The 27,943-nt window shown below is 45.8% G+C and overlaps 1 protein-coding gene across 1 annotated transcript in view; it reads right to left on the bottom strand.

Moving 5' to 3' along the window:
- USP22 (ubiquitin specific peptidase 22) overlaps positions 1–25,778 on the bottom strand; it is a 38,236-nt gene extending 12,458 nt beyond the window's left edge. Inside the window, exons 1-6 of the mRNA XM_032431762.1 lie at positions 25,448–25,778; positions 6,626–6,758; positions 3,711–3,824; positions 1,814–1,915; positions 1,355–1,524; positions 281–428 (exon numbers count right to left, since the gene is read on the bottom strand). Of these exons, the coding sequence (XP_032287653.1) occupies positions 281–428; positions 1,355–1,524; positions 1,814–1,915; positions 3,711–3,824; positions 6,626–6,758; positions 25,448–25,618 (838 nt within the window). The 5' untranslated portion in view covers positions 25,619–25,778. The remainder of the gene's footprint in view (positions 1–280; positions 429–1,354; positions 1,525–1,813; positions 1,916–3,710; positions 3,825–6,625; positions 6,759–25,447) is intronic.
- Positions 25,779–27,943: the final 2,165 nt, after the last annotated feature.

Here is a 27,943-nt window from a genome sequence, read left to right on the forward strand (position 1 = left end):
GCAGCAGAGGACTCGAGGCAAAGGCCCGTCAAGGACGGAGACCTCTGTTCACTGCTACGGGTTTTACAGGACCAACCGCCATGCTCTTCCCCTCCCAGCAAGGTCGGAAGAGGACACCCCAAACCATTTCCTCCCCTCTTAAACTATGAGGAACCTCTCTGGGGTATTAATGGGGAAAAACAATACAATTAAAACACAAGTGCGCTGAGTCCCCCGTGGTGTTCGAGAGCGCCCCCTACCCCAGGCGGGGGGGAATGGCGGACCCGGGGCGGAGGCGCACCTTTGCAGTGCCGGTGCAGGACGTCCAGGGCGGCGATGAGGAACTCGTGCGCGTCCTGCTGCTCGTACCCCGCCAGGTGCCGCGCGTGAGTCCACACCAGGTGCAGCAACTTGTAGGGGATGTGGGGGGAGCGGTGCCCCGAGTAGAACTGCTCACCGACAGGGAGAGGAGGAGAAAAACTGTCAGGAATAAGTACTACGCTCTGAACACAAAGCACACACGATAAAAAAAAAAACCTGTAACAGCCTAGAATTTCTTGCGGGTACTCGGACAAAAGGATTGTTTTACTCCCGTCCCCCCAATTTTTTTTTTTCAAAATGTATTTTCATGTGGACTCCCTGGACTTTTTGAATCTATCATTTTGTCCCTTCCCACTGTCGGTTTTCTACAGAGAAGCCATAATGAGGAATGGGGAATGCCCGATGCGGACACAAGGTGGGCGGCGGGCACGAGGCTGCGCTCGGAGGTACTGAAGAAAGCAGACGAGGCCGAACCTGCCGGCTCCTCTGCTGGGCCCTTGAAGCACATCTGGGTCCTCTCGGCAGCCACGGGGCAGGCGCCGCCCCGATCTGTAGTTGGCAGCCTCTTCGGTCACTAGGTGTGGGGGATCCCGCCCCGGGACGCCTGAGCCCAGGCCTGAGCTCTGTCCCGCTGTGAGTGCGGCCTAGGCCCCAAGCAGAACAGAACCTGATGTGCGGGGCAGAGGGCCACCAAGACAGGTGCTCTGGTGGAGCACACTCAGGCCTGGCAAGAGAAGACAAGGGCCACTCTCCTTGAGAACAGGACGGCAGACAATGAGGAGGATGAAATGACCACGACATCTACAGACAGATGTCTTCCACCTGTTGCGCCCCCTCCGAAGGGCTCTTTCTCATCCTCCAAGTCTGCACGGTGATGCCAACAGTCCCTAGCAATTCCCTTTGGAAAAAAATGTTCCATAAGAAATGCATGTATTATTCCCTGTGCAAGGTTCCAGAAACCTGCCTTCATTTATTATGTGGACTTGACTTTTATTTAAAGGAAAAGTACAAGCGGTCACAGCAATGGTAGGCTGCCCATACCAGCAGCGCTCACCTCCTGAAACAGCGACGACATCTCGCAGACCAGACACGAGCTGGGGGTCTGCATCTCACACCGGTGCCTGTCGGAGAGGAAGAAGTCTCGCAGGAGCGGCGTGTGCGTGAGCGCCTGGACGATGCAGTTCATGAAGCAGGTGTTGCCAAGGTTGATCAGCCCCCGCAAACCTGGGCAGAATAAACTTGAGTCTTCTTACAGGACAGACCGCCAGAGCCCCGGGGCAGGGACCGTTTCCGTCCATCACCATGAGGCCCCCCAAGCCTACCCCAGCTGCCCCCTTCCCCCGGAGCACAGGTGTTCCAGAAGTTGGGGGGAGGGGGAATGATGAACGACTTATACAAGGGCTTAAGGAGAAACGTGCTATGAAATCCAGCTGTTTACATCGACTTTTAAACCCAGAGAAGCCAGCCTTCCTGGCAGAACAAACCACTGCTCCGGGCGCTGTCGCCCACCTACCTATGGTGCAGTTGGACGTGATCTTTCGCCTTTTCGGGTTGTGTTTCAGCAGTTCAAGCTCCCGTTTGGTGGGTTCCCAAGTTGAAAACTTCTCCCCAACGCCTAAGTAGATGGAAGACAGTTCCCGGTGCCATGAGCTCAGTTTTCATCAAGTGTTTGTAAATAAAAGCGATGGTGATAGAATACTTATCAGCTTGTATTTCAAAGAGGGGCAGCCACAACACGAGGTCTTTGTTGAACCGTATTATATTGCAACGGGCTAAAAAGAACACTTAGGAGGAGTTTCTTTTAGAAAATGTGTGGTGAATAAGCGGTTTCCTGTGAGAAAGGCAACACCTCCAATTAACTCTACCGTAACGCTAATGCCAAGATGGGGATTTTTTGCAAAGCCTTTAATCCCTGAGTAGCGAGACTGCACCAGGCCCGGCCACTGAGATGAGGGGTCTCCCGTTAAAGAGTAAAAGCACAGGGAGAAAACGCACTCGCTGAAAGTTTGAAAATACATCGTGTTGAACAGCTGTACCCACAAAAGATTTATACCACGGACAATGGTGCAGATGCTAATTGTCACAATTCATCTTAATACCTGCTTGTTCCATGTGACTTAAAATTTCTGCAAAATTCAATGACCTTTAAAAGACATACTATCTCACTGACACCTGGAGTTATAGAATGATTTTTTTTTTTTTAAGATTTTATTTATTTATTCATGAGAGAGAGAGAGAGAGAGAAGCAGAGGGAGAAGCAGGCTCCCAAGGAGCAGGGAGCCCGATACAGGGCTCGATCCCAGGACCCTGAGATCATGACCTGAGCTGAAGGCAGACGCTTAACCATCTGAGCCACCCAGGCGCCCTGTAGAATGATTTTAGAAGAGTTCTGTTTTATTCTGGGCCATGCATTTCTTAGCTCCTGTGGGTGAAATGTTCTTCCCAGAGAAATAATATATTCAGACTTAGTTGCAATGTTACTAAATTTTTGAGGGAGAAAAGAATAGGAAGTTGGTTAAAGAGACTGTTCTCCAGAAAAGATGTGTTACATACAAACAATTCTGATCACAGAGAGCCCCCGTTTCTATTGTTCCATTCTCAAAAAACAGGGTTGTTTGAAAGCAGAGCTATTAAGGCCAAAAAGTGTAAAGCAGATACTGGGTTTCTATGTTCTCTCTGTAAACAGTGAAAGCTCTGCTCACTGAGTGATGCTCACTAGTCAAGTGGGGTAAACTATACCTCCTACTGTTGTAACCCTTTCACTGTTACAGCATCTGCTGGAAATGAAAACTAAAAAAAAATCAAGGAAACAAAAAAGAAAGAAAGAAATAGGGAAAACAGCCGCATATTGTTGTGTGTATCCCAGACTACGCATCCGATGAAGGCACGTGTGAGCACAGGGAAGTGACAGCACAGGAGAACCCCACGCTGGGACCAGAAAACACATAGTGGTCCCCGCCCCTGGTTCCTGGCACAAAGCTCCTCAAACCCTTATGATTTCCTAAGTGCTAAGAGCACTAGGAGCATCTTTATTCTAATGAGGTGACTCCCAGTGGGCTCCTGGAGGGGGCTGGTTGCCAGAGAGACCACACCATGAGGAGAAGCTTGGCATTTTCAGCCCTCCTCCCCTGGCCCCCTGCAGAGGGCACCTGCCCACCTGTCTGGCCAGTCACCTCACCTGCTTCTCCCGGATCCTCAACTGGCACCTACAGGGGGAAGCAAGCAGCTGTGAGGGTTCTTCCCACCAAATCAAGACCCAACCTGCAAAAACCCAGAGGCTATCCTATCTCCCGACCCTGACTTTCTCCCTAGATATTGATCTTTCTCTTGATAAGCCCTGCCCTTGACAGACATGAGGGAATGCACAAGTAGGAGCCAAAGCAGGCACGTAAATCTAGGCAAAACCAAACCTTGCATTTTCCAAGCTTTCCGTTGCTCCTCTTTGGCAATGATTTCCATGTCTTTGTCATATATGTAGTCCTGACACAAAAAGCAGTAGATGCCTCCATACATAAGCTCTATGGCTGAAAAGAGAAAGGGAGAAAGAGAGATCAAATTGAATTAAAAACTTTAAGGTAACGCTTAATAAGGCCACAAATGAAACATCTAAGTGTTTTAGACATTTTACTGTTTCCACCATTCCCCTACTCTCAAACCATAGAAACCTCTATTTATAAAAGGATTTTACCTCCCACTTCAGACTTTTATCCTAAGCAAGTGAGGTATGTGTACTTTCCCTGGAAGCTCAGGACTTTCGAGGCTGAGGAATCTGAGAATGAGAGGCGTCACATCCATATTTTACAAAGGACCTCAAGTATCAGGATGCTCTATTCTCTGAAAGAGGCAAGGAAGGGGCACCTGGGTGGCTCAGCCAGTTAAGCGTCTGCCTTGGGTTCAACCCCCCCCTCCCCCGCCAGCTTGTGCTCATCTTCTCTCTCAAAAAAAAAAGAAAAGGGAAAACTTTCGTAGAGTATCATCAGCTCAGAAGGATTCTTAGCCACCTGACATGCATAACTGTGTTTTACTACATCTAGAATTCCTGATATGATTACAAAAAGGAATGCCACAGCTATTTGCCTACTCTTACTTTGACAGTGGTAAAATATCCTCTACCCAGGCAATCTTCACTTCTTGACCCACAGAGCTGACTCCTGCCCACCTGTGAGTGGGTCTTATGCATTTTCTCAACTGCATCATCTATAAAAACTGGCTCTTAGTTACTTCATTATAAAGTAAGATAAAATCCTTTAATTTAAGCACCTGGAAGAAAGGTGTCTCAATTCAACAATCACAAAGAATTTTTTTCTGGCTCGGGTTCAGCAAGCAATAGAAGATGTCTGAGACGCAATGCAGCAGAAAGAGCACAGATTTAGAATAACTGGGATTAAGCCCAGCTCTGCCGCTTACTAGTTACGCACCTCTGATAAATTACGCCACTTCCTGAGCCTCAGCTTCCCCTTTGGTATAGTGGTGATGGTAACAGCACTAAGAGCTCACAGGTTTGTGTGGTGATTTTGTAACTTTACAGTACACCTAGTGCGTGGTAATGTCTTCATACATCACAGTTTGTATCGTATTCCGGGTCTCCAGTTGCCAGGACACATCAGTAATATTGTGGTGGATCTTTAAAGTCCTCTAAAGCAGATGTATTAAAGCTCAATTTAAGAATCCCATACCTACCCCTTGCCTCTCACCCAAAACTGACAAAATTCCCACAAATTCTTTGAAAGTCGCCATCAAAGCTGCTGCAGAGAGCTTGGCTGCCCCTTGGCACTGCGTATGCCTTGAATGGGATAGTTCCTGGCAGGGGATACCAAAGCCCGAGACAGACTACAATGACGATGACAGAAATTCTCAGGAAAGCAGAGGCATTCAATAAAAAATATGCCAAGCAAGTTACACAGCGGGCTCTGAGCTCAGTGGGGAGTCTGCTTGAGATTCTCTCTCTTTCCCTCTCCGTCTGCCCCTTCCCCCTTCTAATAAATAAATAAAATCTTTTTTTTTAAAAAAAAAAAAGAACTGGATCTTCCTCCCATTTCAAGGTTTTGTTTCTGAAAGCAAACTTTCTAAAACTTATGCTTTCTAGCAAAAGTAGACGTGGAGCTTATCAGTCAGGTGGACGAAATGAATAAATTTCTGAAGTGATTTTTATAGATGACTCTGGGTAATAGCAAGATTCTTCAGAGAGCTTTTTTAAGTGCAAATAGATTTCCAATTTTCCATAACCCTTTAACCCCATGAAATCACAGCCCAGGAAAAACAGCAGAGCGGCCTACGTGGGTCTGGTCTGAGATGCAGACATGGCAGGAATACTCTTCATTTATTTATATTGTGAAAGCACATATCTACATTAAGTAAATGCTAGATAATTTTGTCACATCCATACTCCCAAGCAGTGTCTTTTCCGTCTGGTTAGCCAATTTAAGAGATCACTGATGACCTCATTCCTCCGTGGGATGTAATTCATGAGAGCACCTTCGGCACCATTAGCTCTCTTTCCAAAAAGGCCAACCAGCTCATCACCACAACTTGAGTCCCTTGTTCCAAGCAGGCTTTTTACGAGCGCTTGCTGTGAGTTCTTAGTTACGAGTGTGGCAGTCCGAGAGGGATGACTCAGTTAGTACATTCCATTTCTACTACCGAAAAAGGCCTAAAAAGATCTTTAACTGGAATCACTGAGGCCCCATGAAGTTTCTTTGGCTTGGACCTTTTGAAAGTGATTTTCTTAAGGACAGCCTAAGAACCTCACCATCACTGAAAATATTATTCTGAAGGAGAGAAACATTTAAGGCGCACAGTTAGAAATAAAGCCAAGGACAAAACTTTTGCTTTATGTAACTTCCAGAATGTGTGACAGTTGGAACTTGTAAGTATAAGAAACATAAATTTATCTTGACGCCACAGTGCTGTTAGCCTTTTCACGACTCTATGTTATCGAGAACAGTGAAAATCCATTATAGAAAGCGACAGAAACCACCCAGCTGGGCTGTCAGCCATGCTGACATCAATAACCCAACCCTGCATCTAAGATCTCTTGGCGAATTTTTGCCTCATCGAGGGGAAGAAGGCTCTGAGGCTGCATTAAAGAAAGAGCTGAACAGTGAGCCTTCGTTAATTGATCATTTCAGGTTACATAAAATACTAACTTCAACTCCAGTGCCTGAGGGCAGGCTAGGTGCATAATCCCTTTGAGTCCTGTGTACTTCACCGCCCCCGGACTTCCACAAGGATTTCGGACCGGCCCCTGGGAAGAGGGGTGCTGGGAGCCGCAGGCCAGGGAACAGGGGGCTGCTGCGCCAGGGAGATGCTTCGGAGGGCGCCTTACCCAGGTTGTGCCGCTTGGACTTGGCGTGCTCGTGGATATGCTTCTTTGTGAAGCAGCCGAAGAAGACACAGTGTAGGCAGGAGTGAAGCCTGTTCAGGTGGACGCCACAAACGTGACAGACGCACGACTTCGCCTGAAATTGAGAGCAGAGAATTAGAAACCAGGCGTTCCCGGACAGAAAGTGGTCAAGTGAAGCGATCCACAACCGACACGGCAGGGGGAGGAAAGGGTATCATCAGTCTCACTCAACAAGAGATCTCTTTGTAATCCTTTCAACTGCTCCAAAAGGTACTCTTGGCTCCTTTGGCTCAGAACTAGCTCCACGTAAGAAAGCTCAAGCCCACAGTCGCAGCTACCAAAACCCGGAAGTGGCTCAGATGTTTACCACGTGAGCCTTAGGAGCCCTCAGTCTCCTGCTCGGTCCCGACGGGGTGCCGCCCACCCCCTAGTCTCCTTCCCCATCCCACACCAGCAGCTCACAGCCTAGCCATGCTTCCCGTGGACATCACTGTACGTTTGCGATCCCAGGTCACAGGACCACAGCCAATTTACAAGCCATCATCAACCAGCAGAGAGGGACATGAGTCAAAGTGATACAGAAGAACAAGAAAAAAGAAAGTTTGTTGCCAAGAGTTAGACCACAGAAACCTAAAATTTTAATCTCAGCCATTGCGAGCAGTGATAATTCTTACACACCCCAACCACCCAAGACCACCACTGTTTTCTAGCCCAATATGACCTCTGCGCTGCAGCAGTGACTATAAACTCCCTGCAGATCATCAAATTGAATTTCCAGCCTCTGAGAGGACACCACGGTGTCGGATTTTCTTCTGCGGTGATGGGTGGGCAGGAAGCAGGGGGATGAAGGCCAGGAGGAAATAAACAGGGTACGGGGAAGGGAAGGTTAAGACAGAAAGGGCTGCCAACACGAACATTACAACCCCCTGCTGCATGCACTCTAGACGCTGGTGCCGCGGGCCTTCAGATGATGTACCTCATTCAATGCTCACAACCACCCGCTGGGGAAGGTTCTGGGCTCTTCTGACATCTGAAGAGTTACTTAGGTGTATATATGCTTGTGACTTGGGGGGGGGGGGGGGGTTGTGTGTGTGACACAGTTAGAATGGGGACTAGGACGTGCCTAACCCCAGGAGGCCCCTCAGCGTGGAGGCAGCCCCTCCTAAGCTTCACTCTGCACACACAAGATCAAATCAAGTGCCAAGCCCAGGGGTGACAGGCTGTGCATTCACCTAGAGTGGGGGGCATGGAGGGAGGAGAGGCTCTGGGGACCAGGCTCAAACCATATTTACATAAAACACAAATCATCATTTTCACCTAGATGGTAACTGCCTAAAGGGAAGCTGTGTGGGGACACTGATAACTCTGTCAGCCTCCAGAGGAGGGAGAACTGGTGCAGAGGAGTTGGCCAGGGAGGGTGCAAGGGCATATGCTCCTCAAAGACAAGAGAGCCCTGCGGCCACAGCCCAGAAGACAAAATAGACAAGCTCCTCTCCCTGGCCCACCCCCACCTCGTGCACTCTCATGCTCTCGCTCTCTCTCTCAAATAAATAAATCTTTAAAACAAAAACAAAAATAAATGCCACCGTAGTATAAATAGTTGTATCATCTATTGATTCTTCTAGTGATAAATCCAAGAAATTAAGTAACCGTAATTGCTTTTAGGAACACAGGGGACATTTCTAAATTACATATACAGTTATATTTGATGTAAGCAAATGATACTTTCAGGTATCATAGAAAATTTCCCTTTGGCTATAAATATTGTAAGCAACAGATTGCTGAAGATTCGTAGTAACAACCACGAGCTAGACTCCATTTACTATTCACTACAATTACAGATACAAAGAATGGGAAAGATTAAGAGGTGTCCTTTATTTTTAATCACTCAGGATATTTTTTAATTTTTTTTTTAAGATTTTATTTATTTATATTCCAGAGAGAAAGAGAGAGTGTGCACAAGCAGGCAAAGGGAGAGGGAGAAGCAGGCTCCCTGCTGAGCAAGGACCGTGGTATCATGACCTGAGACAAAGGCAGTCGCTTAACCAACTGAGCCATCCAGGCGCCCCAGTCAGGATATTTTAAAGGCATTATAATGATTTTTTTTAAAAATTCCTCTATGAACTTAAAACAGTAAATCCAATTCTATTTATATAACAAAAAAATTCAAGAGTAGCATTACCTTGAAAATATAAGCTTATCTGGATAATTACATAACTAATTTTCCCTTAAAACACACAAAAACTTTTTTTTAAGAGATTTATTTACTTTAGAAAGAGACTTTAGAGAGAGAGACTTGGGGCTCAATCTCATGACCTGAGCTGAAATCAAGAGGTGGACACCCAACCAATTAGCCAGCCAGGCACCCCAAAACACACAAAAGGTTTTTTAAAAAGATAAAAATTAAGCCCTGAACTTCAAATGTAAAACTGTATCACCTGTTCTTTTGCAGAATTTCATGAAAGAGAAATCTGCCCGAAGAAAAAGATCCTCAAGAATCTTAGCTGCACAAAAAAACTATAGTAACTACAAGGAAGCAGAGAGCTCCAGCTAAACACACAGAAAGTGATCATGTCCTGACGCTACCAGGTCAGGGAAAGAAAGCCTCAAATATAAGTAAATGCACACACCTATCCAGAATTCAGCTAAATCCTTTTCATTTAAATAAAGCCCATGCTTGGGGCGCCTGGGTGGCTCAGTCGGTTAAGCGTCTGACTCTAGATTTCAGCTCAGGTCATGATCTCGGGGTTGTGAGATCAAGCCCCATGTTGAGCTCTGCACTGTGTGTGGAATCTGCTTGGGATTCTCTCTTTCCCTCTCCCCATGCACGCGTGCACACTCTCTCAAATAAATAAATAAAATCGCTTTAAAAATTAAATAAATAGGGGCGCCTGGGTGGCTCAGATGGTTAAGCGTCTGCCTTCGGCTCAGGTCATAATCCCAGGGTCCTGGGATCAAGCCCCGCATCGGGCTCCCTGCTTGGCGGGGAGCCTGCTTCTCCCTCTCCCTCTACTCTTCCCCCTGCTTGTGCTCTCTCACTCTGTCAAATAAGTAAATAAAATCTTTATAAATAAATAAATAGGGCGCCTGGGTGGCTCAGTTGGTTAAGCGACTGCCTTCGGCTCAGGTCATGATCCCGGAGTCCCGGGATCGAGTCCCACATCGGGCTCCCTGCTCGGTGGGGAGTCTGCTTCTCCCTCTAACCCTACCCCCTCTTGCGCTCTCTCTCACTCACTCTCTCTCTCTCTCAAATAAAAAAAAAAAAAAAAACTTTAAAAAAAATAAAAATAAATAAATAAATAAATAAAGCCCATGCTCAATATTCATTTTAAGGCACATATCAGATTTTACTAACTGGAGCTCCCCTGACATGTTCACCACTGATGTAGGTCACAAATCTATTATCCATAAACACCAATGACCTGCCACATACCCCAGCCATGAACAATTCTTGAACTAATTGGTGCTTCCTAAATAAGAATGAACATAGGGGCGCCTGGGTGGCTCAGTCATTAAGCGTCTGCCTTTGGCTCGGGTCATGATCCCAGGGTCCTGGGATCGATCCCTGTGTCCAGGCTCCCTGCTCATCAGGGAGTCGGCTTCTCCCTCTCCCTCTCCCCGTTTGTGTTCCCCCTCTCGCTGTGTCTCTGTCAGATAAATAAAATCTAAAAAAAGAATGAACATAAATGGACACCTCTTATAAGCCACTGACTTCAACACCAAGAGAGACATGTGAGGAAGAATGGGAGCCAGCTTAAGGAATTCCCACCAGGCAGTTCTGGTACAATTTGAGCATAAAAATGACTAATAACAAGAATGGATTAGATACCGAATAGAAAAGAGTCTCCAAGTCCATTCTGATATTAATACTACACACACACACACACACACACTGTCTTAGTCTTCTTCCCAGGAGAATTCCATCTAATCAATGTAGCAGGAAAGATAAAAATATAAATACAAAATCTTCACTTTCTAATCATTATCATAATAATGGATTCAGGCACTCATCAATGGATGCTAAAACCACAGAGTAGAAAAGTATTGGGTCAAAAAAAAAAAAAAAAAAAAAGAAAAGTATTGGGTCATTCACAATAGTTAAAAAGTAGAAGAAAAAGCCGAGATTTCCACTAATAGATGAATGGATATACAAATACAGTATGTCCACACAATGGAGTATTATTCAGCCATAAAAAAAGAATGAACTTCTGATACAGCTACAACACACATGAACTTTGAGAACATAATGCTGAGAGCAGCTGGGCACAGACAATCACGTTTTGTGCGACTGCATTCATATGAAATATTCAGAATAGCTAAATCCACAGAGACAGAACAGAGATTAGAGGCTGCCGAGGGCTGAAGAGAGAGAGAATAAATAAAAGTGACCTAGGGGTGCCCGGCTGGCTCAGTCGGAGGACCATGCCACTCTTGATCTCGGGGTTGTGAGTTCGAGTCCCACGCTGGGTGGAGCAATTACTTAAAAATAAAATCTTAAAAAAGAAGTGATCGGGGCGCCTGGGTGGCTCAGTCGTAAGTGTCTGCCTTCGGCTCAGGTCATGATCCCAGGGTCCTGGTATCGAGCCCCGCACTGGGCTCCCTGCTCAGCGGGAAGCCTGCTTCTCCCTCTCCCTCTCCCCCTGCTTGTGTTCCCCCTCTCGCTGTGTGTCTCTCTCTCTCTGTCAAATAAATAAATAAAATCTTTAAAAAAAAAAAAGTGATCTGAAACTTGGTAGAGGTGGGATGGTGACTATACAACATCATGAATACAGTGAATTGTTTTAAAATTAATTTTAAAGTTAATTTTTATGTGAATTTCAACTCAATAAAAATACATTAAATTACTTATATGCGTGTGTACACGTGTGTATGTGTCTACATATGTCGGTATATAAGTACACTGAGCACTGGATATTTAGTTTCAAAGTATCACCCCTGAGACTACTACTGTTAATTAAAAGGGAAAAGGTTACCTTTAGAACAGAGAACTCTGGCCAAAAAGCCCCACCTCATCCAAACTTTAACATCCCCCAAAGAAACTGATATCCATGATAGAAATGCATGTATCAAGGACACCAGGACACACATAAAAGAATGTCATAATTGTAATACCCCAAACCTGAAAATAAAAATATTCATCAGAATAAAATAAAATCACAAATACCTAAAAAAAAAAAAAAAAAAAAAAAAATATTCATCAGAAGCAAAAACAATAGACTGTGGTACAGACATTGAATGGAATGACCAGAGCAATGGAAAGGACCTCACGGTAGGATGAATCTCACAAGCGAACACAGAGGAAGCGGACCACAGAGAGGTACGTCCTGCATGCTACCATCATACAAAGTACTGAGGCAGGCAAAGGTCACTTGCTGGTTATGGAAGGGCGGATGGCAGACACTCCTCCGGGGGGGGGGGGGGGCAGGAAAGGGCTCGCAGGGGACATCATGTGCAGTGCTGGGTGCTGTCCACAAGGACAGGAGCGTGTTCACTTTACAAAAATTCATCAAGGAGTATGCTTTAACAGGAGGGATAAAAAGCCGTAATACAAAATAATAAGCACCCCGACAAAAGATGTGGTTATACTGAAAGACAATAAACCAAATGCTATGAAATTTAAAAGGAGCAACAACCACACCTGACTGAGGACAACTGGAGAAATCAGAAAAGTCTGTATACAATTTCTGCTCAAATTCTACGGAATTCTATAGAATAAATGTTTCTTACAAGGGGTATGACTTCAATTCATATGGAGAAAAGAAAATGAACCCAAAGTGGGAAGACCTGCTCTTCCGAAGAACAAGAAGGAAAGCGTGTAAGGACGGACCTAACTTCCTCCTCCGGGCGACCTCGCTCAAGTGTGTAACCCCTAGGACGCTCCCTGGAGGCGGTGTCACACCCACCACTGAAGGTGTTACTGAGTGGATGGGTCCAACAGCTGCGAGACCAGTTCCCTCACAGTAACGAAGCGGCCAGCGACGGCCAAGAGACACTAAGCACAGAAAGTAGAATCTGTCTCGGACGGTGTCTTCTGTAATTTGTATCAGCACTATCCCAGAGAAGGTTCTACGATGCTACAAGTGTTCTGGGTCTGCACTGTCCGTTACAGCAGTCATTACCGAGAAGTGACTCGGGCAGCCAAGAAACTGGGTTTTTTATTCTATTTCACAGTAATTACAAACAGCACACGTGGCTAGTGACTGGAGTGCTGGGCAGCACAGTTCTAGATCCTAAATGGAGCAACGACTGACTTACACGAGGAGTTCTGTCTCCTGAGTTCATTTAGCCCCGAAGCTGAAGCACAGAAACTAGAGCAGCTCGAAATAACCCTGGACGCCCTAGGAAACAGTACAGGTAATATCGACATTTGTAGGTCTGACACCAAACCTCAGGATGCTGAAACAAAGGCAAGTGATTAGTACTGCCAAGTACTAGTGAAAAGAATTATGTAGATGTCAACTACTTATCAAAGCCAGCTGCTGACTTCCAGTTAATTCTTTAAAGATCTCGCATCCAGTTGCAGGCAAGCTGGTGACCCACTGAGCATCTGTTACAGGGCACAGGAACGGGTCCAATTCTGGTTTCCACAACTCTCGCTGTGGGATCGAACAAGTTACACGATTCTCTTTGCCTCGGTTTCCTGACTTTTAAATGTGGACACGTTTCTACCTCATGCGGCTACTATGAGGATTAAATGGCTGCCTTTTAATGTACTGAGGACAGTGCCTGTACTTGTCAGGATCTGTAGTGGGCTGACCGCCGCTCCCCAAAAGGTGTGTCCCCGTCTTAATCCCCAGAACCTGAGAATGTTACCTTAGGTGGAAAATTTTGCAAATGTAGTTAAGTTCAGGGTGTCGAGATGAGATTACACTTGATTATCTGGGTGGGCCCTAAATGCCAACCTGAGTGTCCTTGGGAGGGTCACAAAGACCTTGGACAAGGGAATGAAGGCCAGGTGAAGGAGGCAGAAACTGGACGGTGGGGGCCTACAGCGGGAACAGGCCAGAACTGTTCCTCCCTTCGAGCCTCTGGAGGGCCGTGGTCCTGCCAACACCAGACTGCGGGCTTTTGACCTCCAGAACTTGTTGTAAACCCCCCAGTTTGTGGTCACTTGTGAAAGCAGCCGCAGGAAAGAATACAGAGTTCATGATAGGTATTACTATCCTAACCCCTCCCACTGACATGGAAAGGGTAGGATACCCCTTGCACCACCCACTACTGGTCTGAGTGGGCCAAGGAGAGGCACAGGGGTGGCTGCTTTCTGGAGTGGATGGTCGCGGCAGGGACGGCAAGGTTCCTCCCTCACCTTCCTGGATGGGCAGAGGCAGCGGAATTCTGGAGGCTGGCGGGGGTTCCAGGAAACTCAACCCAGAGTCTACTGCTCCTGGAGCCCTTGCAATGATTTCTGTATTAAATCCCTTTCTCCCATAAATTAATTCAAGTAGATTCAGTAGGCTGCAAGGAAATCCTGAAACACAGCTAGGATTTTTATTGATAGGAAAAGCAGACAGGGGTCAATAATTTAACAGTTCTGTTTGCATCCACCTGGATGAAACCAGAGAGGATTATGCTAAGTGAAATAAGTCAGTCAAAAAAAGACAAATACCCTATGATTTCATTCACGTGTGGAATTTAAGAAACAAAACAAACGAGCAAAGGGCGTGGGGCGGGGAGAGGCAAACCAAGAAACAGACTTGCAAGTATAGAGAACAAACTGGTGGTCACCAGAGGGACAGTGGGTGGGGGAGATGGGGATGAGGGGGGCACTTGTGAAAAGCATGGGAGTTGTATGAAGTGTTGCCTCACTATATTATACACCTGAAACTAGTATTACGCTGTATGTTAACTAACTGGAATTTAAATAAAAACTTAAAAAAAAACAATTCTGATTTTACATAATTCAAGAAATGCACAGAAAGTCCATTCATTCGAGGCCCCAATACTTACATTATTTCCTTGGATACCCTAATCTCTATGATCTTCTTTCTCACACCCTCCTCCCCATACCAAGAAGGATGGGGCAGGGGCAGAAGAGGCACATGAGTCAGGGATGACTCAGTTGTACGGTGAATTCTGAGTCTAGCTTAAAGCAAGTGACAACCATGAGATGGCACCTTGAGAGCTAATGCACGACTTCCCACCACCACTGATCTATTAACATCTGACAATTGTAAGAAGGTAAGTTTAATTGTTTTTCATTCTCTTTGATGACTTTTTCAAGGGTTCAAAATACTTTTCTACCATCAGGGACTCTGACATAAGCAAAGGGACAGGAATAAACATTCCATTTTCTACATGAACTGAGGCACCAAAAGGCAAAGACTTAACTGAAATCAAACAATCTCCTCAGATTTCCCAGCCTCAGAAAGCCACACTCAGGTCTTTGACTCTCTCAACTCAAACAGATCTATTTAGCCCAACTCCCTCGAGGTACAGAAGTGAGAATTACAGTAAGTGTGATAGAAGAAATACATATTTTGGTCTTCCCAATTCCAAGCACAAAGCCCTTAAAACCCTTGAATTTCGAAGTGATCTGATTGATAAAGGTATCTTTTGTTATTCACAAGTTCCTTTCAACCATGTCTAAATTTATGTTACTGAGATGATTTTTGAAAAGCTTCTGGATAGCCTCAGGATGGGGTCTGGGTGCCAGGGAACCAACCATGTGATCAGAGGGTTGGAACTTTCTGCCCCACCCCAACCTCCACCAATTGCCAATGATTTAATCAATCATGCCTCTGTAATGTCTAATCAGTGTCTGTTTAATCAATCATAACTATGTAATGAAGCCCTAATGAAAATGCTAAAAGACAGGGTCCAGGGGGCTTCTGGGTTGGTTAATGCATCCATGTGATGTGGAAAACAAAGGCAGAAGAAAAATTATTAAATTTCCTTACTTGTTACAGCCCACTGACAAGTCCTTGAAACAGAGTGACATTCCTCTAGGAACTTAAGTGCCTCGATGTTAATACTTTGCTAAAATCTTAGCCCGACCCCCAGGATCCTGTAAGTCTACTTTAACATATAAAAATTCCTTTGGAGGCGCCTGGGTGGCTCGTCGGTTAAGCAGCTGCCTTCAAGCTCAGGTCATGATCTCAGGGTCCTGGGATCGGGACCCAGTCGGGCTCCCTGCTCAGCGGGGGGTCTGCTTCTCCCTTTCCCTCTGACCCTCCCCTTCCCTCTGCTCAAGTGCACTCTCTCTCAAATAAATAAAAAATCTTTTAAAAAATTCCTTTGGAAACTTCCTTTACTTCTACTCCCCCAAATATATGTTGGCAATCATCCCCCAAGCATATGACCCACAGATATACATCTGAAGGGTCTCATGACTAAGGTTTTATTAGACAGTAATAAATAACCTTTTTCTAACAACAGCTAGCCCCCTCAAGGTCCTGGAAACCTTGCTTCCAAAATTCCTTAGAGACTTAGGCCGTGCCTAACTCCATCCCCCAACTCGAAAGTATATAATGGGCCACTCCTCACGACCCCGGTGCACCTCTTTCTGCCCATGGTCCTGTCCCAGAGCTTTAATAAAATCACCTTTCTGCACCAAAGATGTCTCAAGAATTCTTTCTTGGCCATCGGCTTCAAACCCTAACATCTTTCCTACATCATATGCACCGCGAGTGTGGTGCACCCTGACTCCACTGGGACAAAGCTCCTGTGCCCAGGGCCCTCCCAGACCCCATCCTATGTACCTCTTCATCTGACTGTTCACCTGTACACTTTATCTTTTATAATAAATTGGTAAACGTAAGTAAAGGTTTCCCTGAGTTTTGTGAACTTTTTTAACAAGTTACCGAACCTGAAAAAGGGGTCCTAATCAGTTGCAAGCACGGGTGCCAATCTGGACTTGTGACTGGTGTCTAAAGTAGGAGCAGTGCTCTTGGACTGAACCCTTAACCTATACAATCTTACACTGTCTCCAGAAAGTGTCCAAGTTGAGTCTAATTTGTATGACATATGGCCACTGTCTGCCGAGATTAGAGAATTACTTGGTGGTGATGTAAAACATTCCAGAATAATTTAGTGGGAGCACAAACTTCAGACTCAAAGTAACCTAATTTCAAGGCCCAGACTTGGTGTTCACGATAAGTGCCCCTGGATAGGTTAGGCGACTTACCTGCCACGCCTACCTAAAACGTGTATTATGAGTACCGAAATCAAGTGAAATTATGTATGAAAAATGCTTTATAAAATATAAAACGCTATGTAAATTAAAGAGCATTATCATAAATGAGAAATGAGTGACACTCAAGAGAGATTGGGGGACCTGTGCAGGTCACACTTTTGGGCAGAAGCAAAGGCAAAATCCCCATGGAACTGACTGCCTTGGGCTACCCTTTTTCTCCCCCTTGGGCTATTCTCAATTTAAATTCTATATCACCTCCCAACTGTCAGTTGTCAATGTGTATAGGGAGTGATCAGATTCTCCTAAACCCTCATTTTAACCTGCTCTTTCCACTTTATTCCCCAAAGCATTTTACCAGAGCTGCTAACAATAATAAAAGCTACTGATTCTGGTTTAATTTCACTCTCTGCTGCAGGTACCGGTCAACATAAGATGAGAGGAAAGAAACAAACCTCAAAGATCTGTTAAGGTAGGTCATTTCAGTCCCTGAAAACTGAGTTTACATACTTCCTATTTAATCTTCTTAACTTTCACAGCACAAAGGGCAAACCATAATATATGCCAACCTGTAAATAATTGGTTAGGCAGTCAGAGGATGCCAGGATGCAGTGCAGACCAGGACAAAAGAATCTGACTGTATTACAAATAAACGTATGCGATAATGCCCACGTATGCAGAGGGTATGGGACAACTTGCCTAAGTAACTTGGAAATGAGTGGAGGGTGTAAAACGCCAGGCAAAAGGAGCCACAGGAAAGCCAGGTGATAACACTGCTTCCCCGAGGAGGGGCAGAATAACAATTCTGAAACCGCTGTTGGAGGGGAAAATTTTTCCTCTACCCTTCAAGATTCTTCCAGCTAGTCTAAGATTTAAATTGACATGAGATAGAATAACCAAAGAAAAAGAACCAAAGTTTAATTATGTGCACGTGGAGACCAATACTGACATTAAGACCCAAAGAAATGACAAAAGCTGGCAAAGAGACAATAAATTGCAGAGGAATTGACAGGACAAAAACTTATGTTCAGGAGCTTCAATTATTAAGGAATTAAACACAGATTTGGGGCTGAGCCGTAAATTGGTAAAAAAGTAATAAAGGTTATACAGCTTTCTCAGTTCTAAATTCCCTATCTCTGCCAGAGTGTTCTTTCGTGGGCTGTTTTTAAGGAACTTTTAATTCAGAATAGACAATATGCCAAAGTGTCACATTTGGGGGCAGACTATCCTTGGTGCCTATACCACTATACAAGCAAACTGAAATTAAACAGTTAAGTATGTAGATGGTGGGTAAGTTTTATCGGTTGGACAGAGAAGTTACAGATAAGCAAGAAAAGGCTAGAATGACCCATGTAGTATTGGATTAGAGCTGGAGACATCACTATGAACTCAGGTATAGTTTAATAAGGGTGGAGATGAACCACCACAGACTTGTGTGTACATGAATTGGCATATACACGTCTGTTTCTTAGCTCTGTCCCCTGAGGGCTGAGAAGCCACATCACTGGTATCAACAAGCACAGCCACTGCCCAAACCGTATTTTCTAACTCTATTCTCCAATAAAAGGACTAGGGCCCCTTGGAGAAATGGTAGATTCTAAGACCAGGGCAGAAAATATACAATATAAGCCTAGAAACTCACAGTACCAGAAAGTAAGGAAGTCCTCAAAAACAACAATAAACCAAACAAAAATCGGTAAGGGTATGCCAAGTGACAGGGAAGACAACCGGAAGAGCTCCCACTGGCTAAAGCTGGAAGAGTCTGAGCAACAAAACAGAATACTGGATTATAACCCATAGTATAAAATACCTGTAAATCCATACTGATACGAAAGATTGAATAAATACTAAATGAGTGGGAAAGGACAAATATTTCCTATAGAAAAATTCCAAATAATCTGGATACTCTGGCCTCAAGGATGCAGAGCGTTAACTGCCCTCCCCTTACATGTGACCTGTGCAGAGTGACTCTGCTCCAAATAGGACAGTATGGAAAGGAGGGAAAAAGAGCCACTTTACTGTAGAACAGCCTCACAACCACGCGGTCAAGCTTTCCACCAACAGTCCTAAGTCGTGTTGACCCCATCACCCTTGACAGGGCTTGGTAAGGGCACTTCACCTCTCTGGCCTTCCCAAAAGCCATAACCACAGCTCCATGAGAAAAACATCAGACAAGCCCAAATTGAGGGGCGTTCTATAAAATACCTGAACAATTTGCCTCAAAACTGCTAAGGTCATCAAAAAGAAGGAAAGTCTGAGAAAATGTCACAATCCAGAGGAGCCTACGGAGACATGACAACTACATGTAATGTGGAATCCTGGATGGGATCCTGAGAAAGAAAAAGGAGGTTAGGGAAAAACTAATGGGATCTGAATGAAGTATGACTTTCAGTTAATAACAATGTATCAACTTTTGTCATTGGTTGTGACAAAAGGTACCACGGTAACAGTAAGAGGTTAACAATCAGGGAGACGGGGGGGGGGAGGTCTGAAGAAAATGGGTGGATTGTATCAAAGATGGACTGTATCAATGCTGACATCCTGGTTGTTAATATTTCATTACAGTTTGCAAGATGTTACTATTGGCGGAAACTGCGTAAAGGGTACAGAGACGTCTATGTGTTATTTTTTACAACAGCATGTCAATCTACGATTATCTCAAAAGAAAAATTTTTTCCATTCTGGACCTTTTACTTGGAAAGACCTGTCCCCTGCTTAGTATGAATGGTATTACGTTTTGCTGTAAGGATTTGAGATTCAAGGCATCAATAAATAAAGCAAAAGTTAATTCCTCAAGAGAATAAAGTTTGAAAAGAAAAAAGTTTCCTTAAAAAAAAAAAAAAAAAAGACATATCCAAAAAATGAACTGAACTTAAAAAAACAAAAACACAAAACCCGAAGTGGGCCCAACAGCATTCTCAACGTCACGGTGTAAGCACCGGGCTGAGCCAATGACCTGTGTCAACGGTGAAGCCAGCGACACATGCAAGCTCATGGCTCTCGGTTTATGATCTACCAGTGTGTCCTGCTGCTCCGAGTACTCTGTCTAAAGCCAGTAACAGAACTGTCTCCCCCCAATGATGATTTCTACTAGAAAGTTCAAAGGAATCAAAGAGATTCATTCAGATCTCAAGGGACGGATCTCAGACTCCAGAACTAAAGCAGCACTTATAAAGAGATGACCAGTGCACAGCCCTGGACTAGTACGTCTTTTTCTAAAACACACGGCAAAGTAACCACTGATTCAACAGAAGCAAGACCATTTTCCTCCTGCAATAACTTCCCTTTCCACACGACAACCGAACACCTGAGCCACACTTCCACAACCCTGACCGTAAGAGCTGCTCTCATCTGAGGCAAGTGTCCACAGCCTAACAACCTGTATTTGTCGCTTTGTCAAGATTCAAAATGAAAGGGCGTTACGCTTGTACTCTATGAAATTATACTACCTTAAACTTTCATGTGTCATACTTAGTTTTTGTATTTGTCTCCTTTTGGCTACCTCCCTCCCCGTGTTTTTCCATAAATAAAAGTGCACTTTTTAAAGGCATCTCAGGTTTGATGTCAAGTAGACAAATCATGTTCCAATCCCTCAGTAAATGAAAACATATATTAAAATGACTTGCCTAAGATTATTCCTTCTTTAAACTGATCACCACGCTTAAGTTGTATAAATTCTTAGTAAATCCTACAAATTGAAAGCTTGAAAAAAGGGGAAAACAGACAACGCTCTTTGCATCCAATGGAATATTAACCGCACACAGCTCAACAGATCTATATGCATAGGCAACAAGTGAAAAATGGAAACAAGATACACAGCACGTATGTTTACATAAATAAAAACATGTAACTGTTTTATATGCAGATGTATTTATCTTTTTTTTTTAGGATTTTATTTATTTATTTGACAGAGAGCACGCCAGCAGCAGGCAGAGGGAGAGGGAAAAGCAGGCTCCCTGCTGAGCAGGGAGCCTGATGTGGGGCTGGATCCCAGGACCCTGGGATCATGACCTGAGCCAAAGGCAGACGCTTAACTGACTAAACCACCCAGGTGCCCCTATAATTTTTTAAAAATCTGGAAGACCCAGGCAACAAACATATCTTGACAGTGGTTGTGTGAGGCCAGAAATGACTCACCATATACCTTCAATAAGCCTATTCGATAAGGTGTTTTATTTTTACACATTAAGAGTATGTTCAGGGCGGGCACCTGGGTGGCTCAGATGGTTGAGCGTCTGCCTTCGGCTCAGGTCGTGATCCCGGGGTTTTGGGATCAAGTCCCACATCAGGCTCCCTGCTCAGTGGGGAGCCTGCTTCTCCCTCTGCCTCTCTCTCTGTCTCTTATGAGTAAATAAATAAAATCTTTAAAAATATATATATATTCAGGGCACCTGGGTGGTTCAGTCGGTTAAGTGACCAACTCTTGGTTTCGGCTCAGCTCATGTCCTGGTTGTGGGAGCAAGCCCCACATTAGGCTCCATGCTCAGTGCAGAGTCTGCTTGAGATTCTCTCTCCCCCTCTCCTTCTGCCCCTCCCTCTGCTCTCATGAGTGCTCTCTCTCTAAATAAATAAAATCTTTTTAAAAAATGCAAAAAAAGAGATTATGTTCATATTGTCACTTCTGTTAATTGTTATTTTTTAAATACACAGATTCATGCATTTTAATCTTCCTCAGTAAAACTGACCGACAATTAAGCATCTAGAATTATTTATGCATTCCTTTATGTATGTTCAGGCTCTAATTAGCCTATGTGTAAGAATTATCATTGGGCATCTACAAGTACTCTAAATTTTAAGGCAGATATTTGTAATCTGGCTGCGTGACACTTACTATTTAATGGCATTTTGACAATTAAGATTTCAATTCCTCAAGACAGAAACCCAGGGGTCAGAGTTGACTCTGGACTGAAAAGAGAATAAGAGTTCTAAAAAACAGGGAATCATTCCACATTTAAATGGTGGTGTGAAGACCACAAACATCAAACAGAACTGTTAAAGTAAGGTATGACTACTGGATCTTAGAGCCCTCCCGCCTCTTATCTATCATTTCCCAGGTAAGTTTCCTCTCTAGCCCCTTTCTCAAACGAAATATTTCCCTAAAAATTTCTACCCAAAGGCTTGCTTCAGGCCCCAAATTTTGTGCCTCAGACGGAAACCTTCAAAAGCAGTTTACTGTCCTCCAGATTACTGACCAAACTAAACCAGAACCCATATTAATCCAAAATGACAGTATGTTTGACAACTCTTCTTCACTTGGGGCAAGGTAGAGTTGCTTAAGAGTATTTACTATATCTATAAAGAAGGCCGTGTTTTGCTTTTTTTTAAGATTTTATTTATTTGTCAGAGAGAGAGAGAGAGAGAGAGAGAGCGCGTGCACGTGAACAAGCAGGGCGAGGGGCAGGCAGAGGGAGAAGCAGGCTCCCTGTTGAGCAAGGAGCCCCATGTGGAACTCAATCCCATCCTGGGATTATGACCTGAGCTGAAGGCAGACACTTAACTGACTGAGCCACCCAGGCTTCCCAAAAGGGCTGTGTTTTGAGGACAAGTTGCTGCAAAATTTTAGAGTCACAGAAACAGTTCAAAAAGGGGAGTGCGGGGCGCCTGGGTGGCTCAGTCCTTAAGGGTCTGCCTTTGGCTCAGGTCATGGTCCCAGGGTCCTGGGATCGAGCCCCCCATCGGGCTCCCTGCTCCGTGGGAGGCCTGCTTCTCCCTCTCCCACTCCCCCTGCTTGTGTTCCCTCTCTCGCTGTGTTTCTCTCTGTCAAATAAATAAATCTTTAAAAAAAAAAAGAGAGAGAGAGAGAGAGAAGTGATTATTTAAAAAATGTTCCCCGTCCTCCCAAGGTCTATATATTCAAAATACAATGTAGACTTTGTTATGTCATAATAACCAGTAGCACTTAAAATCTTGATGTTTTCATTGTCAGTTTTTCACACACAAACCCTAAAATGGTAAGATATTTGCTATATTCAACACATGCCAGAAAAGCAGAGTCCACTGTGGCAGCACTGAGTCCTAACTCACAGGAACATGGGAACATTTTTACACTCAGTAGTACACAGGTCTTACTGCAATTCAAGCCTATATTGGACAGAAAGTTATCAAATCTGATCATGTTCTTCTTACTCTGTGCCTACCAAAAGAAGAATCAAAGGTGGATACAAAAACCATAACCGTTTTCTACTTAGAGAAAGCTCACCTGTTTATCCAGGGCTTTATTGAGATACCACCTCACACCAGTCAGGGCTTTATTTCTATGGTTACACTGTTGCTGAGACTTCAACCTCAAAAGGCACCTTTGTTTATTTATGAAGATTATAACTTAAGTTGAAATATTTTTTTTAAAGATTTTATTTACTTATTTGACACAGAGAGAGAGACAGCAAGAGAGGGAACACAAGCAGGGGGAGTGGGAAAAGGAGAAGCAGGCTTCCCACTGAGCAGGGAGCCCAACTCGGGGCTTGACTCCAGGACCCTGGGATCATGACCTGAGCCGAAGGCAGATGTTTAATGACCCAGGCACCCCGTTAAGTTGAAATATTTTTACAGGAAACTTCGTACTGTTAAAACCAAAATATATATATATACCAAACCTACATACAGATCTACTGAGAATCCTACTCACTGGGAAACATGTATTGTTCACTGTTAACCATGAGGGTTAAACCATTTATCAAACCAACTCTTCCTTGGCTGGGCCACTAGAGAGTGCTAGACATGCAGTTAGACAGGACCCAAATGATACAAAAATGAACCTCCCCCCCAAAATCTGGAGCAGAAAAGACGAAGGACATTAGGATTCCTGGCTGGTATACTACAAAAAGGTATTGCAACAGTGACAGATCTGAAATTTGAGGTAAGAATTTATCACCACCTCTTGTCTGTCAATAGCTCAAGTTCTTATAAGTGAATAATAGAGATGTGCTTCAACAGCTCCCAAACTAAGCAACTGACATTAAAGGATTAATCCAAGACATATAGCAAAAAAAAACAGTGATTCCTTACTTTAGGAAAGGAGACAAAGTTAATGATGTGTTAAACTTGACTCCTTCAGCTTTGTTAAAAATTTACAGGGGAAGGGGAGAGAGAAGAAAAAAGCAGGGGATTCCTTAAGTAAGGAATCCAATGTAGAGAGGAACCTTACACACACCATATAAATCTCAACCACTAAACTAACGACATGGAGCAGTAACAAGATTATCACCTGAAGACCATCGCTTTCAACCAGGGTATTTTTTCAGGAGCACACAATTCCATCAGCAAGAATCTCACTCTGATCCTAACAGAAATCATCTCTGACTTCAGTTCATTCTAAGAGGTAATGCTTCCCAACACCATCACTAATAAAAAGAAAGAAAACCGGTGCTTAACCCCTACAATCTCAGTGGATGTTAGTTTAAAAAAAAATTTTTTTTTAAAAAGCTGCAAGGTGGAAAGAGCCTCACACCTCCGAACCTCACTGAACTGCAAAATCGCGTTACACTGTAACAAGATTTATTGAGGTAATACCGTTATTTTCTGATTTCCACATAATTAATAAGCCTAATGGGGCATTTATCTGAAAAAGATAACACTAAAGGTAATTTCCTCAACGTCTCACGGAGGTGATCAGTTTCTTACTAAAGCCTCCTAACGCAGAAGGCACGCCTCTGTCCCACCTTCCCGTCAAACCGATCTTTTCTTTTAAATCCACTCCTCCGTAGCTACAAGCGATTCTCCAAAACACATCGTGCTGATAACGAAATGGCCTTCCCAGATATAGGTGTACAGTGGCTTGACTTGCTCCATTTCCAACTGCTCACTCCCTCCACCCACGTCCGTATCTGAAACGAGGCGGCACGATGCCATCTCCCTGCATTCCTTCCTGCAGACCCTGGAGCCGGTGCGGTGTTCTGCCCAAGCACCACACCGTTGTAGCTTCATACTGACAACTCCCGGTCGAGACACACGGCTCAGTTTCCCTGACCTAGGTAAGCCCTAACGCACGCTCCAGATTAATGGGTGCTCAGTATGGTGGCAGGGGACGGACCCACAGCAGACCACCCAACAGGCCCCGGAGTCTTTGTCCCTTTTTAGTTTTCTGTCCTACGTCTGCTCATTGCCCCCATCCCCGCCCCCGAACCCTTCCCTGCCCCGGAGGGTTCCTCGATGAGGTCTAGCACTGGAACCTGGGACACCTTCCTTCTCCGTACCAGGCTTCCACCGTTACCCCGGAGAAGAAAACCACCCGCTTCCCAGCTCTGCACTCGCCCACCTCCGGAACTGGACACGCCCCAAACCCCGCCCCTGCTCCGCCCCCACCCCCGCAGCGGAGGGGGAGGAAGACGGGGGAGGGGAAGAGAGGGGGCGGGAGGACCAAGGCGGAGGGGAAGGGGAGGAGGGGGGAGGAGAAGGGAGGTGGGGAGGGAGGGGAGAGAGGGGAGGGGAGCAGGGGAGAGGGGGCAGGGAATAAGAAAGAAGAGCCCTCTCGGGCCCCCCCACCCCGCCCCGCCGGCGAGCGTAGCCCGGGAGGGGTCCGCAGGAGGCTAACAAGCCCTCCCTTCCTTCTCCTCGCACCCCAACAGGGCCCAGAAGCGCCCCACCACCACCCACTTGCTGAGCAACGCTGCAAAAAGAGGGGTCTCCCCCGGCTCCCAGCTCAGCCCGCAGTTTTCCGGGGGAGAGGGGACTCGCACCTTGCGCTTGCGGGCCTCCGCCGTGCCGCTCCACACGAAGCACTGGTAGATGGCCCGCAGGTTCTGCTTCCAGTTGTCCACCTTGAAGCTGCTCAGGTGCGAGCAGCCCGGCGGCGTCACCACCAGCTCCGCGTCCATGGCCTCGCTCTCCGGCTCAGGCCGGGACACCATGGGGGGCAAGGCCCGGCCGCGCGCGGGGGGCGGCGAGGGGGACGAGGACGACGCCAGCGCGGCGCAAGGGGGCTGCTCGGCGGCGCGCCCCGGCCGGCCGGGGAACGGGCGCCGGGAACAAAGCGCGAGCAGCCGCCGGGCCGGCGGACAAAGACCCGGCTGCGCGGACGCCAAAGGGGAGGCGGCGGCCAGCCAGGCGCCGCCCGCGCTGCGCTCGCCCGGTTCGCGGAGCGCGGCGCGGGGCGGGGCGCGGAGGCCGCAGGCGGAGGTTACGTCATCCCCGGCCGGCCGCGGGCGCCGCACTGCGCAGGCTCCGGCCGCTCCCGGGCCCGCCCCGCCACCCCGCCTCCCCCAGCCGCCCGCAGGCTCCGGGGCGATCGGCGGAGTGAGTGCTCGGCGGGGGCGTGAAGCCGACCGGGGCCCGCCCCCGCGCTTACGCCGGCGGTCGCCGGTCGGCCCGCGGCGCCCGCGGCGGTTGTCGCTAGCTGTCAGTGCAGGCCGCCTGGTTCAGAGCTGCGTCCCGGGAAGCTGGCCACTTGCCATTCCCGGGCTCCCACGGAGAGCTGCGGAGGTGGGGGCCAGCCGAGGATTGGGTGACGCGGGACGGCCTTCGGGGCACTGAGCCGGTTTGCACCGGCCTGAGCTCTGCCGCAAAGAGGCGGAGCAACGGGCTGGGCCTTGCAAATCCGTGCAGTCTCCCTTGGCCGCCGGTTCGTGCTGACCCCCCAGCGTGGGCTTTCCCACCCTAGGCGGTGCCTCCCTGGTTCGCTGTCAGTGTTGTTGGCAATGGGAGTCCCTCATCTGGGACTCTGCAGGCCTCTCTCATCTTTGTGGCCTGTCTGGAAGTTGCTGGGCATTGAAATGATTAAGACCATGTCCTACTTTGAGAATCCCAGGATGGATGCCATGTGATTTCACTCACGCAGACTTGAAGAAACAAAAGAACAAAGGAAAAAAAAAAACAAAACCCCAGACTCAAAAAAACAGAACAAACTGGTGGCTGTCCGAGGGAAGGTGGGTGGGTGCATAGGTGAAATAAAGGGGATTAAGAATGCACTTAAATTGATGAGCACTGAGAAATGTATAGAATTGTTGAATAATTATTGTACATGTGAAACTAATATAACATTTTATGTTAATGATACTTCAATAAGAAAAAATCCCGGAGTGGAATGTCAATTGACGCAGCCACTGTGGAGGTTCCTCAAACATTAAAAATAGCAATATCACATGAGCCAGAAATTGCATTACTGGGTATTTACCCAAAGAAAATAATACTGACTCAAGGCTATATGCACCCCTCTGCTTATTGTAGCATTATTTATGATAGACAAGATATGGAAGCAACCTAAGGGTCAATCAATACATGAAAGGAAAAAGATGTGGTATATATACACAATAGAATATTACGGCCATAAAAAAGAATAAGAGCTTGCCATTTGTGACAGCATGGATGGACCTAGAAGGTATTATGCTAAGTGAAGTAAGTCAAACAGAGAAAGACAAACACTATATGATTTCACTCCTATGTGGAATCTAAAAAACAAAATGAACAAACAAAAAGGCAGAAACGGGTCCATAAATACAGAGAACAATCTGGTGGTTGCCAGAGGGGAGTGGGAGATGGGAGGGGATGTGCAAAAATGGGTGAAAGGGAGTGGGAGGTCCAGGCTTCCAGTTATGGGATGAATGACCCATGGGGATGAAAGGTACAGCCTAGTTGTAATAGGGTCAGTATAGTGACGGAGGGTGGCTACACTTGTGGTGAGCATAGCATAATGCATGGAGTTGGGGAATCACTATGCTGTGTGCCGGAAACTAATGTAACATTGTGTGTCAACTCTACTTGAATTAAAAAAAAGAATCCCACAATGTAGTGGGATAAATAGCAACATTAGCAGGCAATTACAGTAATATGAAATTGCAGAGATAAAGGAAAGTCCAGGTAACATGAAAACATTGCAAGACACCTGTTACCTTAACCCTACCCAGCAGTCATAGTGGAGGGGATCCAGAAATGTTTAGTATGCCTTACATAAGCATAGAAGGATGAGTAGGAGTTGGCCAGTTTTTTTTTTTAGTTTTTTTATTGTTATGTTAATCCCCATACATTACATCATTAGTTTTAGATAGAGTGTTCCATGATTCATTGTTTGTGCATAACACCCAGTGCTCCATGCAGAATGTGCCCTCCCCAATACCCATCACCAGGCTAACCCATCCTCCCACCCCCCTCCCCTCTAGAACCCTCAGTTTGTTTTTCAGAGTCCATCGTCTCTCATGGTTCTTCTCCCCCTCCGATTTCCCCCCTTCATTCTTCCCCTC

Source organism: Phoca vitulina, unplaced genomic scaffold (assembly GCF_004348235.1).
Source record: "Phoca vitulina isolate PV1807 unplaced genomic scaffold, GSC_HSeal_1.0 scaffold47, whole genome shotgun sequence".
Classification (NCBI taxonomy): domain Eukaryota; kingdom Metazoa; phylum Chordata; class Mammalia; order Carnivora; family Phocidae; genus Phoca; species Phoca vitulina.